Source organism: Peromyscus californicus, unplaced genomic scaffold, assembly GCF_007827085.1.
Source record: "Peromyscus californicus insignis strain IS unplaced genomic scaffold, ASM782708v3 Scaffold_6__1_contigs__length_162567912, whole genome shotgun sequence".
Classification (NCBI taxonomy): Eukaryota; Metazoa; Chordata; class Mammalia; order Rodentia; family Cricetidae; genus Peromyscus; species Peromyscus californicus.
The window spans coordinates 98785407-98802592 of record NW_026294584.1 but is presented as its reverse complement, the minus strand read 5'-3'; the positions used below and the strand labels follow the sequence as shown (position 1 = coordinate 98802592).

Here is a 17186-nt window from a genome sequence, read left to right as displayed (position 1 = left end):
AAATGAGAATGTCTGGTTGCCCGTAGCTCACATTCTCTGTGACAGTAGTCACCTTCAGCTGAGGCCTGGCTGTTCCTCCAGACAGGACATCCATTCTTATGCTTGCGTCAGTCCCCAGCCCTCTCAGGTCCTGCTTGCTTCATTCAGACCCTTGGTCTCTCTGGTCAGACTGTTGAGTTTTCAACTTTTTCTCTAGATAGAGGACAGCTATTTTCTAAAAATACAGTATATTTAAAATTGCAGGATGATCACTAGCTCCAGCAAGATGCTGTTTCAAAAAAACCTAAACCAAAACATAGAAACATAGATTAATAGGTAAGTAGATGGACAGACACATAGATCTTCTATAAGAAAATGGAAGAGTATGCCTTCCTAATTTTAGAAAAGGAAAAATTTCATTAAACTGGATTCCTCTCCCAAAAACAAAACAAAAAGTAAAACCAGCAACCGTATGCAGAACTGTGGTCAAATAAGGAATGTTAAAGTGAAAAAAAAAAATTCTATAGAATGTGAACAGTAAATAAAGGCAAATCACAGAGTGGAAGTAAAAATTACAATGTGTACATTCCACAAAAGATATTCTGAATGTAAAAAGAAATAGTGTGAAGAAGATATTCAGTTCATTTGAAATTGGGCAAAAGAATTGGGGACAGTTATTCTATAAAAGAGACTATGTAATATCCAATAATTGCATATAAAATATCATTGTTGATAATCTGGAGATACAAATTAAAGCTGCAGTAGCTTTCTATACTCATCAGAATGGCTGAAATGAAAAAACGCTGTGCTGTGGAGAATAAGAACTCATTCACTGCCAGTGAGAGTGTAAATTAGTATCCTGACTCTGTGTATGTGTGTTGCTGAGTTTTGAATCTAGGGCCTCACATAGGTTAAACATGCACTCTACCACTGAGCTATACTCTTAGCCCCACACATATTCTTCAAGCGGTATTTGTAATAGTTCAGGTGGCCAACATTTGTTTAATAAAATAGATAACTTGTAGTACTAACACTATTGAATACTTACTGGCACGGAGAAAAGGGTAAGTATATGTAACAACACAATGAGTTTTACAAACATAGTGTGAGTGAATACACAAAGTTCAGTGAATATACAAAGTTCAGACATTCCTGATGACTTTCTTGTATTTAAAATCAGGTATTATATACTCTGGTTTCTCCTCAGTTTGTGTAAATCTTAAAATCAAGTGTTGGAAAAAATGGGAAGGAAGAATGAGGGGACTGTGTAATAAGCTTCTATTCAGATTTTATTTCTTGACCTGGATAAGATTATACACATATTGTTTTATATATGCAATGTTTTCTAGGACAGTTAAAATCTTTTTTTAAAAGACGTGCAAAAGACAAGGTTAGTAGAAATGAGCCTAAAGTACATGCAAAATTCTAAAATTACATTGAAATTTATTTCTCTATGTATATATGTATGTATCTATTTATTTATTTATTTATTTATCTTTGGTTTTTTGAGACAGTGTTTCTCTGTGTAGTTTTGGTGCCTGTCCTGGAGCTCGCTCTGTAGACCAGGCTGGCCTCGAACTCACAGAGATCTGCCTGGCTCTGCCTCCCAAGTGCTAGCATTAAAGGCCTGCACCACCACCATCTGGCACTACATTGAAATTATTAAGGAAGTCTTATATAATTAGAGAATTTAATAATAATAATAATAATAATAATAATAAAGTTTTTAATTGTTAATCTCTGGGCTCATAAGAGAGCTTGCTGTACCAGCATCAAAACTTTTATATGTAGCTTACTAAATTATTTGTAAAAGATTAAAAAGAGAAGTGTAGGAGGCAGTCATATAGGTGAGACTTCAGGGGTGTGGTGTCTGGCATTTCTAGGAGACAGAATCTCACAACAAACTTTCTGTTCCTCTGGCTCTTGAAATCCTTCTACCCACTCTTCTGCAGTGGTCCCTGAGTCTTAGGTGCAGGAATGGAGTTATAGATGGGTCAGTTGGGACTGAGCTTCACAACTCCGCATTTTGATCAGGTGTGGTTTTCTGTAATGGTCTCTGTCTTTTAGAAAGTTTCCTTTATGAGGGGTGAAAACTGCACTTACCTCTGTGTTTAATCAAGACAGTAATAATAGACACACTAGCATGGAAGGGAAGCTTAGGAGGCCTCAACCCTAGAAAAAGAACTACAGGCAACTAAGGAATGTTGAGAGCTGGAGACATAGTCTTCCCTAGGGAAGAGCTCACCAGTTGGTTATCCAATACCAAATAGTCAGCTCTGAAAAACATATATATATATATATATACAAGTAACATAAGACCAATCAAGTTGTATTTATATACTTAGGAATACACACACAGACACACCACCACCACTACCCCCAACTAAAAAGAGGCCATGCATTTGAAAAAGAGCAAGGGGTACAGGAAAGGGTTTGGAGAGAGGGAAAGGGAAGGGGGAGATGCTATATTATAATCTCAAAAAATAAATTATTTTATAAAAATAAAGTGTAGCATAATGTGATCCAGAAATAAACTTAAGAATGTAGAAACTTAAAAAGAGAGATGATGTGCCAATCATGAAGTTTAAGGATGAACATGAGTAATGCTTAGAAAATTGATAACATATGTAAGATAAATCAGATAAATCCTATCTGCACACTGAACAAAAAAAATGTATGATAGCTATATGTGATAAAAAAAAGAAAAATTTATAATTTACATACCCTTATGACTCTGAAATAGTTTAGAATTTCATCCTTTCTTTGAGATAAGGTGTCTTAGTTAGGGTTTCTATTGTTGTGACCAGACACCATGACCATGGCAACTCTTACAAAGGAAAACATTTAATTGGGGCTGGCTTACAGTTTCAGAGGTCTAGTCCATTGTCTTCATGGTAGTGTGCAGGCAGACATGGTGTGGGTGAAGGAGCTGAGAGTTCTACATCTTGATTCACAAGCAGCAGAAGCAGCTATGTGCCACACTGAGTGTAGCTTGAGCGTAGTAGACCTCAAAGCCCACCCCCATAGTGACACACTTCCTCCAGCGACACCACAACCACTCCAGTAAAGACACACCTCCTAACAGTGTCACTCCCTATAGGGGGCCATTTTCTTTCAAACCACCACACAGGGTTTTATATATCTTAGGCTGACTTTGAACTTGTTATTTAGCTAAGCATAACTTCTACTTTCTGATGTGCCTTGAACTCCACCACCTCCATGTAGGCATCACAGGCATGTGCCACCATTCTCAATTTCTGTGGTACTGGGAATCAAGTCCAAGAGTTCATGTGTGCATGCTGCTGGGTAAGCACTCCAGCACCTAAACTACAGCTCCAGTCCCCAGTCTAGAACTGACATGAAATATAGATACAAGGTGGGGAAATGAAGTTATTAACATGAAAAGCTTGGCATATAAAAGATATTATAAGCAACCAAAAAAAAAAAAAAAGCTGGGCGGTGGTGGCGCACGCCTTTAATCCCAGCACTCGGGAGGCAGAGGCAGGTAGATCTCTGTGAGTTTGAGGCCAGCCTGGTCTACAGAGTGAGATCCAGGAAAGGCACAAAGCTACACAGAGAAACCCTGTCTCAAAAAAAAAAAAAAAAAAAGATATTATAAGCTATTCAAAGACATAGATTAAAAAAGATGTTTGCAACTTGTAAAGTCAATGAGAAATGTTAAAGGAATGCTCACTCTACTGCTTTTCAGCATAAAATAAACAGAAATAACCATATGTTGATCAGTAGATGAGTTTATGGGTTAAGACAAAAGAATACTGCATATATTGACTGTTAGACTCACATTAATATGGCTAAATCTCAGACATTGAATGAGAAGGCATGCTCTTAAAGATAATATACAGCATTGTATCTAATATATTTTAGACATTTAAGATAAGATTGTAAATTATGAGTATAGATTGTTAAAATTATTAATGTTTCTTATTAATGCAACATGCTAAAAAGATTGAGAGAAATCCAAGTCCAGTATAAAGGGTGCTACTAAGAGGGGATAGATTGCATTGGGGAAACATGTCTGTAATATTTTATTTCTTAAGCCAAGTTGTTAATACCTTGTTAGGCTCCTAGTGTGTCTAAAATATTAAAAATGCTAGAGAATTAGATGAAAAAATTTAGAATTGAAGTAATAGCAATAAGGAAAAAATAATTGATTTGAAAGAAAAGAGATGCTGGGTAAGTAAAGCCAAGGCTGATTCTTTGTTGTGTGTTTCATTGTTTGTTAACATTGTTCTGATTTCTTTCTTGAGAAATATGGATAGTTAGAGATAAGAGAGGACAGATGACCAAGGAGGGGAAAAGAGAACATAAAGTATCAGATAAGCTTAAAAGTTATAACTACATGAGATTTAGAGGATGCTATATGTAAAAATCTAGATTTTATAAGTATTTCTTGACTATATGATGTATTAATTAGCTTCCCAGTTGATAAAAACTTTGAAAAGGCCAGAGAGCCCCAAGAAATTATTTAAACCTACACTTTTACTTTGAAAAACTTAATTGATTTGAAAGAAAAGAGATTGTGGTTTCATGAGACTGTTAACAGATTTTAAAGTGTTACTTTACTTAAACTCATGTGCATTGAAAGATGTGGCAAACTTTCTACTTCATATTACAGTTTTCCAAACCAGAGCCTAAGAGGACTTTTTCCTCTCATTTGTAAAGGGCTTGCGGGTGGCTGTGTATTAGGGAGGGGCAGGAAGGTTGCTTGTCTTTGTTTATTATCCTCTCCTTCTCTCTGTGATCAATGATGTCCTTATCCAGAGGCCCCAGTTCAAGTGCCCGTCACTGGGGATCAGAATGTCTCGGACAAAATACAGAAAGCGTTCATCAGTAAAAAGGTTGTGACCAAGATGGCAGGGCCTGAAGTAAAAGGTTCCCTGCGGGACACTGCAGGTAGCTGAACTGGATTGTTTGGGCTCCGATTTCCTGTGTTCTCCTATGAAGACTGCTTCTTGAAAATAACAAGCAGCAATGTGCTCTCCAGTCTCTCTCTGCTGTGTACAGGCCTCCACCCAGCTTGCTCATGTGAAGCAGCTGAAGGGTTCTAGCTACAGTTTTGTTTGACTTTGGTATGGATAAAATTGACATTTTAAAAATTCTTTAAGATATTTATGTAGAACTTTTGACTATGTGATATTACAAAGTAATCTTATTGTCAGAAATTGACCTACCAGGGGCCTTTTCTTTTTTTTCAGTAATTTATTTCACTATCACAAGATACTCTCCGCATGAAATATATATATATAAGGCTTGAGAAAAGGCTTTTTGTTGTTGTTGTTTTGTTACCATAATCTGGACAATTTATTCTTTAGGACTGTCTAGAACTTTTTTTCTTGTTTATATTCTTTTTTTTTTTTTTTTTTAATGTATACAATGTATGTATCCCTACAGGCCAGAAGAGGGCACCAGATCTCATTACAGATGGTTATGAGCCACCATGTGGTTGCTGGGAATTGAACACAGGACCTCTGGAAGAGCAGCCAGTGCTCTTAACCTCTAAGCCATCTCTCCAGCCCTCCTTGTTTATATTCTTGTGTTTGTCTTTTCTCTATTGTTTATAGAATTAATCCTCCATCTGATAGAACTGTTACATTTTCCCCTAATTTATGTCAATCATTCCATACGATTCATTTTGAATACAAACTTTCTTCCTCTTATTCTTCCCTCCTTTCTTACTTTGCATGCAGTTTCCAAGTCATTATTATGAAGCTCTTACCATGTTTAAATTTTGCTTGTAAGATCCTGTTTTACTGAATTTTTATAGTTGCTTTTAATTTTTTCATCCTTTAGAATATTTTAAAAATGAATAGCAGTGATACCAGTTGTTGAATTTATTAAATATGCTATACATTTTAACTGAGTTAAAGTAGTCTCTCACATAGATTACATAATATTTTTTATAAAGATAGTCTCCTACCATTGTTGGAAAAAAACTGTTTAATCTGTAGATATTCAACTCATTTACTTTGGAAGTTATTTTACTTCAATAGGATTATGCTGAATTTGCCTGCAGTAGCATGCTTAATTTAGTATTAACTTTGGTTCTAAGAGATAAAAACCCAAAATGTAACAGGGTTTAAAGAGGACAAGAAAACATTTCTTAGAAATCCAGAGCTCAGGGGGCAGTGCTCTGTGTTCTTCTGTTGTTGCATTTCTGGCATTCATTCTCAAGCTGTACCATCAGCTGGCATTCCACCCAGCAGGAAGAAAGGGAAAGAGAAAAGCTTGTTCTTCCTTAGGGGAGCTTCTTAGAAGTCACACTCTCCTTCCATCCTAGAGGCCAGCCTAAGTCATGTGGTCACATCAAGTTGCATTGACAGGGAGGCTGAGCCTTTATTCTGGTAACATACATGCTCAGCTATTTTAGAGGAAAAAGAAAATGTGTATTAGAGGACAGCTGATATTTATGCCACAGTTACGAACTAGAGATATTTTAGAGCATAAAGTACTTTTCTTTTTACATGCAGTTTTTCCTAAGACTTTAGATTTGTAATCTTGGAAACACTCCAAAATTTGACCACTTTTTTACTGTTGCTAAATGAACGTTCCTGAAACCATTTTGATTATGTTAGTCTCCTGATACACTTTAGTCCTCATTGTCCTTGGAAATAAAACCTAAGCTCTTTTAGTAGTCTTCTAGAATGTTAGGACCAGCTCCAAAATAACTTCGCCTGCTCTGGTTTTCCCCTCTTATCAAATCTGTAGATGTTTGGTGGCTTTCCTATTCCACTCTGGTTTATGGGGCTCCTTTGCTTTCAGTGACTTGATTTCCACTTCTGAATGTTTCCTATCTTCAGAGACCCAAGTCAGTTGTCTGGAGTTCTCCTATGGTACTGCTTGCTAGAATTACTTTTTTCTTTGTTTGGTTACTTAATACCTCTTCATCTGTCTCTCTCTTATGGTGATTCTTTTTTTAAAAAAAACTTTTAAAATAGATAATACATTTTTAATTGATTTTATTTTATGTGTATGGGTGTTTTGCCTGTATGTATGTGTGCGCGCCATTTGAATTCCTGGTGCCCATGGAGATCAGAAGACTATCTCCTTAAACTGGAGTTACATACAGATGATTGCAAGCCACCATGTGGTCTGGAATCTGAGCCCAGGTCCTCTGCAAAAGCAACAAGTACTTTTAACCGCTGAGCCATCTCTCCAGCACCTTATTATGATTCTGTAGCTCTCTATGACATGCTTGAATATATGTGATTTTTAACTCCAATTTACATTTTTCTAAACATTGTGGTATAGATATTTATGTTTTACAGTGTCACCAACGATGGCTTTCATATACGAGATGGTTAGAAGCTTTTTTGGGTCAGCTTCTTGTATGTATTAATGTGTTCATTTTGTTCTCCTAGGTTACAGTAGTACCACTGTACAAGACGGAAGAACTGAAAACCTGCCAGGCACTAAATCCATTGACCAGAAGGAGGAGATCTGTGTTGAGAGGACCATCCCTCAGGAACGCTGCCCAGAGAAAGAAGGATCCTTAGAGATAGACATTGCAGGTAATGCAGTATATGTCAGTCAGTGTGTGTGCCTCAGTGCTAGTGTCTCTGTTTCTGGTCCATTGTGATGAAAATGAGATGCTTTTCTATTTTACTTACCAATATCATTTCAATATTGCTTTGTCAGCATGGCTATTTATATGGATTTGTAAAATAAATGTTAATTCTGGGGGAAATATATATAGAAGCAGTATTACAAGTAAATACATTCAGCCTTCCATACCCAATTCAACCAACTCCATGCAGAAAACATTTGAGAAAGAAGTTTTCGGCGTTGACCTAGTATGGTCTTCTTCTTTTTTTTTTAATCATTACTCTTCACAGACAGCACAGGATAATGACCATTGACCTTAGCATTTACCTTGTTTCTGGTGTTAAAAGTAATCCAGTGGCAATTTAAAGAATAGAAGTACTGATATACATCTGTGTACATAGGTATATGCAAGCCTCTTCCTGTTTTATATAAAGCACTTGGCATCTACAGATTTTGGTATCTGTGAGAAGTCCAGGAACTAATTCCACCAGACACTGAGAAATGATGATCTTAGAAGTACAGTATCATGTCTTAGTACTGAAACATGGAAACCTGAAGTTACTCTAGAGTACTGAGAAGGATAACATCGATATATAATAGTAAAAAGCCAAATTAAATGACTTTGTTTGTATTTGACCCTGATATTATGACAAGAGCATACAGAACACAAACCATTACTGTTCAGCTGTCAATTTTTACCTGTTAGAAGATGAGTTTCCATGTAAGAAAAAGGAGCAAGGATTCAGTCTACTAACTCAGTATGTTGAAAAGAGTTTCCAATAACTACTCACATATAGAATATATAAAATAATTTTTTCCAAGGGTACAAGTCCTAGGAAAGGATGATAATATAGAAAAACTGGATAACCACATTAGAAGAATGAAGTCAAATCATTACTTTACATAAAAATTACATCAAAAAAGATTAGACACAAACAGAAGTCCTGAGCTCCTACAACTAATAGAAGATATAAGAGTAAAGCTTCAGGAAACTGTATTTTGGTAATCACTTTTTTAATAAGACAAATGAAACTCGGTTAAACTAAAAAACTTGTACACCTGGAAGCAAGCAAGAATGTAAATAGACGATCAGCAGAATTGGGAAAATCAACTCATCTGTCAAGAGTTACACCTAGAATTTATAAGGAGCATGTGTACCTTGAAAAGAAAAAAAAAAACCTCACTTAAAAATGAACAAGGAGTTAAACATATAGTTCTCCAAAGAAAATATAGATTTGATCCAAGAGAATATGAAATGACACTCAACTAATTTAAGAGAAATGAGCTCACAACCACAAGGAACTAACAGCTTCTGCTCATCAGAATGGCCACAATTAAAGGACGCTGCCAACTGTTGGAAAGAATAAGGAAAACTTGGAATTAATGCACTACCAGCAGGAATGTAAAATGGTGTAGTTGTTCTGGAAAACAATGTTGTATTCCCTTAAAAAAATTAAAGAATTACCAGTTGATGTAGCAGTCCCACTTTGGTGCATATATTTAAAAGAATTCAGAGCAAGACCTCACACTTCACATGTTTATCAGTGTTATTCATTATAACCAAGAGGTAGAAGTGATCCAACTGTCCATCAGATAATGGATAAGGAAAAAGTGAATTATTGGTCAATGAAGAGTAGTTGTCTTAGTTTGGGTTTCTGTTGTGAAGAGTCACCATGACCACAGCAACTCTTATAAAGGGAAACATTTCACTGGGGCTGGCTTCTAGTTCACAGGTTTAGTTCATTATCATCATGGTGGAAAACATGGTAGCATATAGGCAGACATGTTGCTGGAAAGGTAGCTCAGAGTTTTACATCTTGATCTGCAGGCAGCAGAAGGAGACCGTGTGCCACACTGGGAATAGCTTGAGCATATGAGACCTCAAAGCCTGTCTCTACAGTGACATACTTCCTCCAACAAGGCCATACTTCCTAATAGTGCCACTGCCTATGGGCCAAGTATTCAAATACATGAGTCTATGGGGGGGGGGGGGGCTGTATATCTCTGTTCAAACCACCACTGTGGTATATGCCTGTAACCCAAGCACTCATGAAGCTGAAGCAGGAGGATTACAAATTATAGGCTACTAGGGTCTACATAGTGAACTCAAGGTCATTATGGAATACTTAACTAGACCTGTCTCAAACAAAACATCAAAAAAGAAAATGTGTTTAAAGATGGTTATTATGAAACCTTCATGAGGAAATTATGTCACATGCTACAATATGGATGAACCTTATAAGGACATATACTAAGCAAAATAGCCTAGTCACTAAGGCACAAGTATTTTTTGATTATACTAATATGAAATATCTCAAGTAGACAAAAATCATAGAAACAGAATGTAGAAAGGTGATTGCCAAGTGCTAGAGTTAGGAGGAGGATGGACAGAGAATAGTGTTGTCCAAACAGACCTTGATTTTGTGATTTTCCTGTCTTAGCTTCCCAAGTACCTGGAATTGTAGGCTCCTGGCTTATTTTGGTAATAACGTTCTTTGGAACACAGTTTTCAATTTTGATAAATGTGAGTATTCATTTATCATGACACTAGCTATTAAAACAAATATTTCCTCATCAGATGGTCCTGAAACTTATACCAAAAATCAACTGACTATAGATACATAATTTTATTTCAGGACTGTCAATGGTATCTGTTGATCTATGCTTTGATTCTATGATAATACCAATCTGTCTTGATTACTGTTGACTTATGGTAAGGTTTGACCTAGGGATGTGTTATAAAACTTTGTTTTACTTTTCAGAATCATGTTTTCTCCTCTAGATTCCTTAAAATTGCATATGAATTTTAGAATTATTTTGTCAGTTTCTACAAAAGAACAAACTGGGATTCTGATAGGGATCGCACTGGATCTATAGAGTGTTCCTGTTTGTTCTCTTTTCCTCTATGGATGAGGTGTTTTTCATTTATTTAAATATTTAATTTCATAGCAGTACTTCGTAGTGTTCAGAGTATGGGTTTTGTGATTCTTTTATTAGATTCTTTTCTAGTGTTCTATTTTTGTGCTATAATGACTAGAGTTATATTTTCAAGAATTTGTATATAGGACTTTAATAATTTTGTAGTCATTTATAAGCCACCATATTTTTATAGGTAGCCCAATTTTCTTTCTTTCAATGGTGTATATGTTTGTATTTGTCTATGTGTATGTGTATACACATACATTACATAAAACTTATATGAAGTGCCTTTTTTCCCCCGTTTCATGTGGTGAATATAGTCAGACTGGTAATTAGAACCACTTCTGTGTTAGTTTCTTTTTTATTACTGTGATAAAACAACATAATCCAGGCAACTTACAGAAAGAAGGGTTTATTTGGGCTTATGGTTCCAGAGGGATAGGAGTCCATCACCATCATGGAGAGGAAGTGTGGTAGCAGGCAGGTATGGCAACTGGAGCAAGTGTAGCAGAAGTTTTCTCCAGTCCTGCCTGGCCCATGGTCAGGACAGATCTCTCTCACCCGCCAGTCCCGCAGCCACTCAGACCCAACCAAGTAAATACATAGAGACTTATATTACTTACAAACTGTATGGCCGTGGCAGGCTTCTTGTTATCTAGTTCTTCTATCTTAAATTAACCTATTTCTATAAATTTATACTTTTCCACATGGCTCGTGGCTTACCAGTATCTTACATGTTGGTACTCATGGCAGTGACTGGCAGCGGCTCCTGACTCAGCCTTCCACTTTCCAGAATTCTCTTCTCTGCTTGTCCCACCTATACTTCCTGCCTGGGTACTGACCAATCAGTGTTTTATTTATTAACCAATCAGAGCAACACATTTAACATACAGAACATCCCACAGCAAGCAAGCTAAGAGCTTATATCTTAAAACTGCAAGCATGAAGCATACAGAGTGTATTGGGAATGATGTAAGTCTTTGAAACCTCAAAGCCTTCCCCGAGGGATATACTTCATCTAGCAAGACCACAACTAAACCTTCCCAAACAGTGCCACCACCTGAAGACCAAGTATTCAAATGCCTGAGTCTCCAGGAGACATTGTCCTTCAGACCACTACAACACATAGGCATAGTTATAGTTGCTGTTTATCCTTTGTTACATGTTTGTGCTAGGATTGGTTTTTATTTCATTTTCAGTTTACTTACTGTAAGTATATAAAATTCAAATTGTAAACACATATTTTTATCTTGAAACCTACCTAAGCTTTTATATTAGTTCTAATTGGTTTTTTTTTAATGGATTTCTTAGTAAAGGCTAGAATAGAATTCAGTTAACAACATTTAAAAGTTAAGGTGACTGTACATCTAACTGATATATCTGTTACATAGATATAAATCTGGGATTGTAATATAAATCTATGAGTATATATTGACACTGCAATGATACTAAAAACCATGAGAAGAAGTGTGATCATCTTGAAAGGGACTTTTGGGTGTAAGCATACTATCTATCTATACTATCTTTGAGGAGACCATTGGTCACATCAGAGCTGTTATAATCCAATGGGATGGCTAAACTCCATAAAATTTGAAGAGAGAATTGGTTTAGGAATGCGTTAAAGACCAGGAAAATACGTGTTTGCTACTTTAGCAACTTGACTGTGAAGAGGAACAAAGGAATGAGCCAGCACAAGAGTTTCTGAATGCTGCTGCCATGATTTGAATGGGCCAGCAATCAGGGATGAAGTTTTAATGTGCAGCTCAGAGAAACACATTCTAGTAAACTGTAAGATATGATTGCCTTCAGCAATGCCTGTTTTGATGTGGAATGATTGCCCCAACATGAGGCTTTAAAATAAGTTCTTTTCTTTTCTTTTTTTTTTTGGTTTTTCGAGACAGGGTTTCTCTGTGTAGCTTTGCGCCTTTCCTGGAACTCACTTGGTAGCCCAGGCTGGCCTCGAACTCACAGAGATCCACCTGGCTCTGCCTCCCGAGTGCTGGGATTAAAGGCGTGCGCCACCACCGCCCGGCAAAATAAGTTCTTTTCACTTCACCCACTTAATGCTGATGGTGAAATCTCAGGGGTTTTAGCTGGAGATATCCATCTAAGTCTTACTATCAGGGTGAACTTCTTTAAAGAAAGAACACATACAAAAAATTGCCTATCTAGAGCAGGTCATGAATATATAAGGGAACTAATGGTAGTATGGAGAACTAAAGGGCTGTCCTTGAGGTCACATAGCTTTGTCACATGATGGAAGAGTCCAGTCCAGATTTGTTTTATTGTTTTGAGACAAGGTAGCTTTGACTGGCCTAAAACTCACTGTGTAGACCAGGCTGGCCTTTGAACTCTCAGAGGCCCAATGGCTTCTGTACTCTAGCGCTTGGATACTTGTTTTTAGTTTTTGAGACAGGGTACCATATAATTAGACCAGGCTGGCCTTGAACTGGTTGTGTAGCAGAGGATGACCTGGAATACCTGATCCTCCTGTCTCTATTTTTTGAGTGCTGGGACTATAAATGAAGTTTATAGCATTTTGGGAATTGAACCAAGGGCTTTGTGCGTGCTAGGCAAGCACTCTTTCATCTGACATCCAGCCCCAGCTCTGTCATATAATGGCAGAGTGTAGCTTGAGTTTTCCTGCCTGGCCCACAGTCAGGACAAATCTCTATCACCCGCCAGTCCCACAGCCACTCAGACCCAACCAAGTAAACACAGAGACTTATATTGGTTACAAACTGTATGGCCGTGGCAGGCTTCTTGCTAACTGTTCTTACAGCTTAAATTAATCCATTTCCATTAATCTATACCTTGCCACATGGCTCGTGGCTTACCGGCATCTTCACATGCTGTTTGTCATCGTGGCGGCTGGCAGTGTCTCTCTGACTCAGCCTTCCACTTCCCAGCTTTATTCTCCTCCTTGTCCCACCTACACTTCCTGCCTAGCCAATGGCCAATCAGTGTTTTGTTTATTGACTAATTAGCAACACATTTGCCATATAGAACATCCCACAGCAGCAGAGTTAACCCAGAATCCATATATTTTGATTCATGTCAGTCTGGTTGCTAAGCACATGTTCTATGTCTAAAGAAAAAACAGTATTTATAAAGGAATACAAATATTTCCAAATTCTTTCAAAATCTTTTTTTCTTTTTGTTCTTTTCAGAGTCTGAATGTCATTCAGCATTTGAAAACACCACTCACTCGGTCTTCAGGTCAGCCAAGTTTTACTTCCATCATCCAGTGCACCTGTCCCATGAGCAAGATTTCTGCCATGAGTCTTTGGGAAGGAGTGTTTTCATGCAGCATTCGTGGAAGGATTTCTTTCACCATCATTCAGAACACAGCTGCCTTCCTCCTCCTGGCCCAAGTGCAGACAAGACCAAGATGGATTATACTAGAATTAAAAGCCTCAGCATCAATTTGAATTTGGGAGACAATGAGAAGATGCATGCTATCAAGAATCAGGCCAGAGACCCAAAAAGCAAAAGACAGACGAATGACCATAAAAAGGATCAGAAGGTCACCCCAGAGTTAACAACGCAGTGTACCGTGAGTTTGAATGAGCTCTGGAACAAGTACCAGGAGCGACAGAAGCAGCAGAAACCTCCTGGCGTTTGTGATAAGAATGAACTCTCTTTGGTGGAACGACTTGATCGTTTGGCTAAACTGCTTCAGAATCCCATCACACTTTCACTCCAGGCCTCAGAAAGTACACAAGATGAAAGCAGAGGGGGACGAGGAATGAGGGGGCGGACTGGGAGGAGGCAGCATCAGCAGAAAGGCAAGCTGCAGAGGAAGTGGCCTAAGAGCCTAGAGAAAGGTCAGAGTACTGGTGACTTTAGGAAAAGCAGAGTGCTTTCTCATCACGGTGGGAAGTCCAATCAGATTAAGATTGAGCAGGTTAAGTTAGATAAATACATCTTGAGTAAACGACCAGGTTTTAATTATATCAGCAATACCTCCTCGGATTCTAGACCCTCAGAGGAAAGTGAGCTCCTCACGGATAGTCCCAACCTTTTTTCCAGCACGACTTCTCCTGTGGACTCAGATGTATTGACCCAAACTGACCGGGATGTGACTTTAAATGAAAGGAGTAGCTCCATATCCACCATTGACACAGCCCGATTGGTCCAAGCTTTCGGCCATGAAAGACTGTATTTGTCACCCAGGCGAATTAAATTATACAACAGTGTCACTAATCAACAGAGGAGACATCTGGAGAAGTGGGCCAATCACAGCAAGAAGGCACTGAACACAGGCTATCCCCAAATGACTTCTGAGCACACCAGGAGGAGGCACATCCAGGTACACGGCTACAAATTCAACTGGCATTGTGACTGCCTTTTTTGTGGACTTTTTAGTTAACCTCTTCACACAGGTGGAAAAAAAAGCCATTTGCCCTTTCCTCACTATAACGTTTCTTCCCAGCTGAAAAGAGTGAGAAAGTGTAGCACAGCACTATTGTTTGTTGTCATTTCTTTCCACCAACACACACTTGCCAATCACCCTTTGGATGCAGACCTTTGCACTTAGATAGTTTTCAGAATCTGTGAAGTAAAAGGAAGACCCTGACCAAGGGAGCTTCAAGCTTAGCATGGCCTCTGTTTGGCCTGGGGAAGGGGGTTTTGTTTTTTATTCTTTCCTCCTGTCTTCTGAGAAGTATTTGAATTGCCTTTAAACACACACACATATAATATGACATTGTTTTTAAGTAAATGAAACATTAGGATCATACAAAAATTGAAAATGGGGTAAGCCACACCATGATTTAAAAGAAATAAGATGGAAAGACAACTTAAAGCCAGAGGGCAATAAATACACCTGGTGGATGTGTTTGCCAGAAATAAGCTACAAGTTTGGTGTTACATGCTCTGGAAGACAAGTTGTAATCACTTAACATTGTATTATAAAAGCAAGTCAGAATTTCAGAATCATTAGTTATTTCAGTTACAAATACCTAAGTGAAGTTTCCTCATCTGTCTTCATAAAGAAGACATTACAAGGTAACAGACTTCCAAATCCCTCATGGTAGATGCCACAGCCGCCAGGCTGTGAGGTTGCATTACTTCAATAAGAGTTGGTTAAAAAAAAAACAAAAACAAAAACAAAACAAAACCAAAAAAAAAAAAAAAAAAACCACAAGAGTAAAATTAGAGCCATATACATGATGGTGCACACTTGCTATCTCAGCATTCAGGATGCTGAAGCAAGGGGGGTCATGAGTTTGAGACCAGCCTTAGCTACTTAGTGTAAACCTGTCTCAAAAAGCAAAATCAAATCTAGAGAAGAGCTCTCCAAGGAGAGATGCTCTGTCCATTGAAATAGGAAAAATAGAATTTATATTTATTTTACTCAAGTTTTCTATTTTTGTATATTTTATAATTATATGGTTAGTGAAATAATTTATAAATAAATGCAATTTGTGCTCAAAAATATTTTGTCGGTAGGATTTCATGGCCACTTCTGGCCTATAGGGAAGGAGATAGGAGATGCTCTGTTTGCCATAAGCAGTATTTCTCATGATTAAGCTTTGGGTGGATATGAAATGACACTGATCACATACATTGACTTTTTTTTTTTTAAAGTCATAAACAGACTGGAAATAACACTGGAAAGAGGGAAGAGGATTCAGGTAGAAGGTTAATGTGTGACCATGTAATACAAAGTTTACACTTTTGAGCTGAACATCATGGTATACATCTGTATTTGAAGTACTCAGGAAGCTGAGACAGGAAGATTGCTATGAGTTCGAGGCCATCCTGAGATACTTAGTGAGACCCTATCTCAAGAGTCTAGAAAGTTTTTTCCCCCCTGCTTAAATAATTAAAAGACATTTGGGGCTTATAATAATCATCCATGCCCTGCCCTTTTCACCAGCCCTTGGCAGCCAATCTCTGCTTCTGTCTCTGGGGACTTGTCTGTTCTGGTCATTTCACATAAACACAGCTATATATAGTATGCGATTTTTGTCAGGCTCTCCCCTGCCCCCACTCCTTTTGAGCCAAGTGCTCTACCACCAAGCTGTAGTTCCAGCCTACATCAGTCTTATGTTTTTCTAAGACTCATCTATGTTAAAGCACAAACAGTATTTCCGATTTTCATGTTTGATACTATTCTGTTGTATGTGTCTACAACATACTGGGTTTTTATCAGTGTATACATCCAGTGATAGACAGATGGATACTTTCAACTCTTCAGCTGTTGTGAATAGGGCTGATCCTGGATCCCTATATGCAGTTCTTTGTGGTACACCTAAGAGTGGAAATGCCAAATCATAGGGCAATTCTTACTAAGGAACTGCCCAACTGGTAAGACCACAGCGGCTGTCCTTTCTGCTGCTGCCAGCAGTCTTGTGAGGGTTCCTGCAGGCCGCCTCCTCTGTGGCTGCATGGTTTTACACTCTCACCAGTACTGTACAAGGGTTTCCATTTCAACACATCCTTGCCAGGATTTATTTTGTGTTTTTTAATTTTATCTTCTAGCTGTGCTATTGACTAGGAAGTGGTTTCTCACTGTGAATTTGATTTACATTTCTGTAGTGATTAACCATGTTGAACTTGTAGTATATGCATTTTAACCATTTGTATATCTTCTTTAGCCTTTTTTTTTTTTTTTTTAAAGTCCTTTGACCTTTAGAAACTTAGCTACTTGGCTTTTTGTACTGGAGTTGTTAGACTTTTCTTTATCTTCAGTATAGTAGCTCCTTACTAAATGCATA

The 17186-nt window shown here is 37.8% G+C and overlaps 1 protein-coding gene across 5 annotated transcripts in view; it reads left to right on the top strand.

The window, feature by feature from the left end:
- Positions 1 to 17186, top strand: part of Alms1 (ALMS1 centrosome and basal body associated protein) — a 119938-nt gene that overhangs the window by 80152 nt on the left and 22600 nt on the right. For all 5 annotated transcript variants that reach the window (XM_052719711.1, XM_052719710.1, XM_052719708.1 and 2 more), the window contains exons 15-16: positions 7359 to 7508; positions 13632 to 14773. In XM_052719711.1, the coding sequence (XP_052575671.1) occupies positions 7359 to 7508; positions 13632 to 14773 (1292 nt within the window). The remainder of the gene's footprint in view (positions 1 to 7358; positions 7509 to 13631; positions 14774 to 17186) is intronic.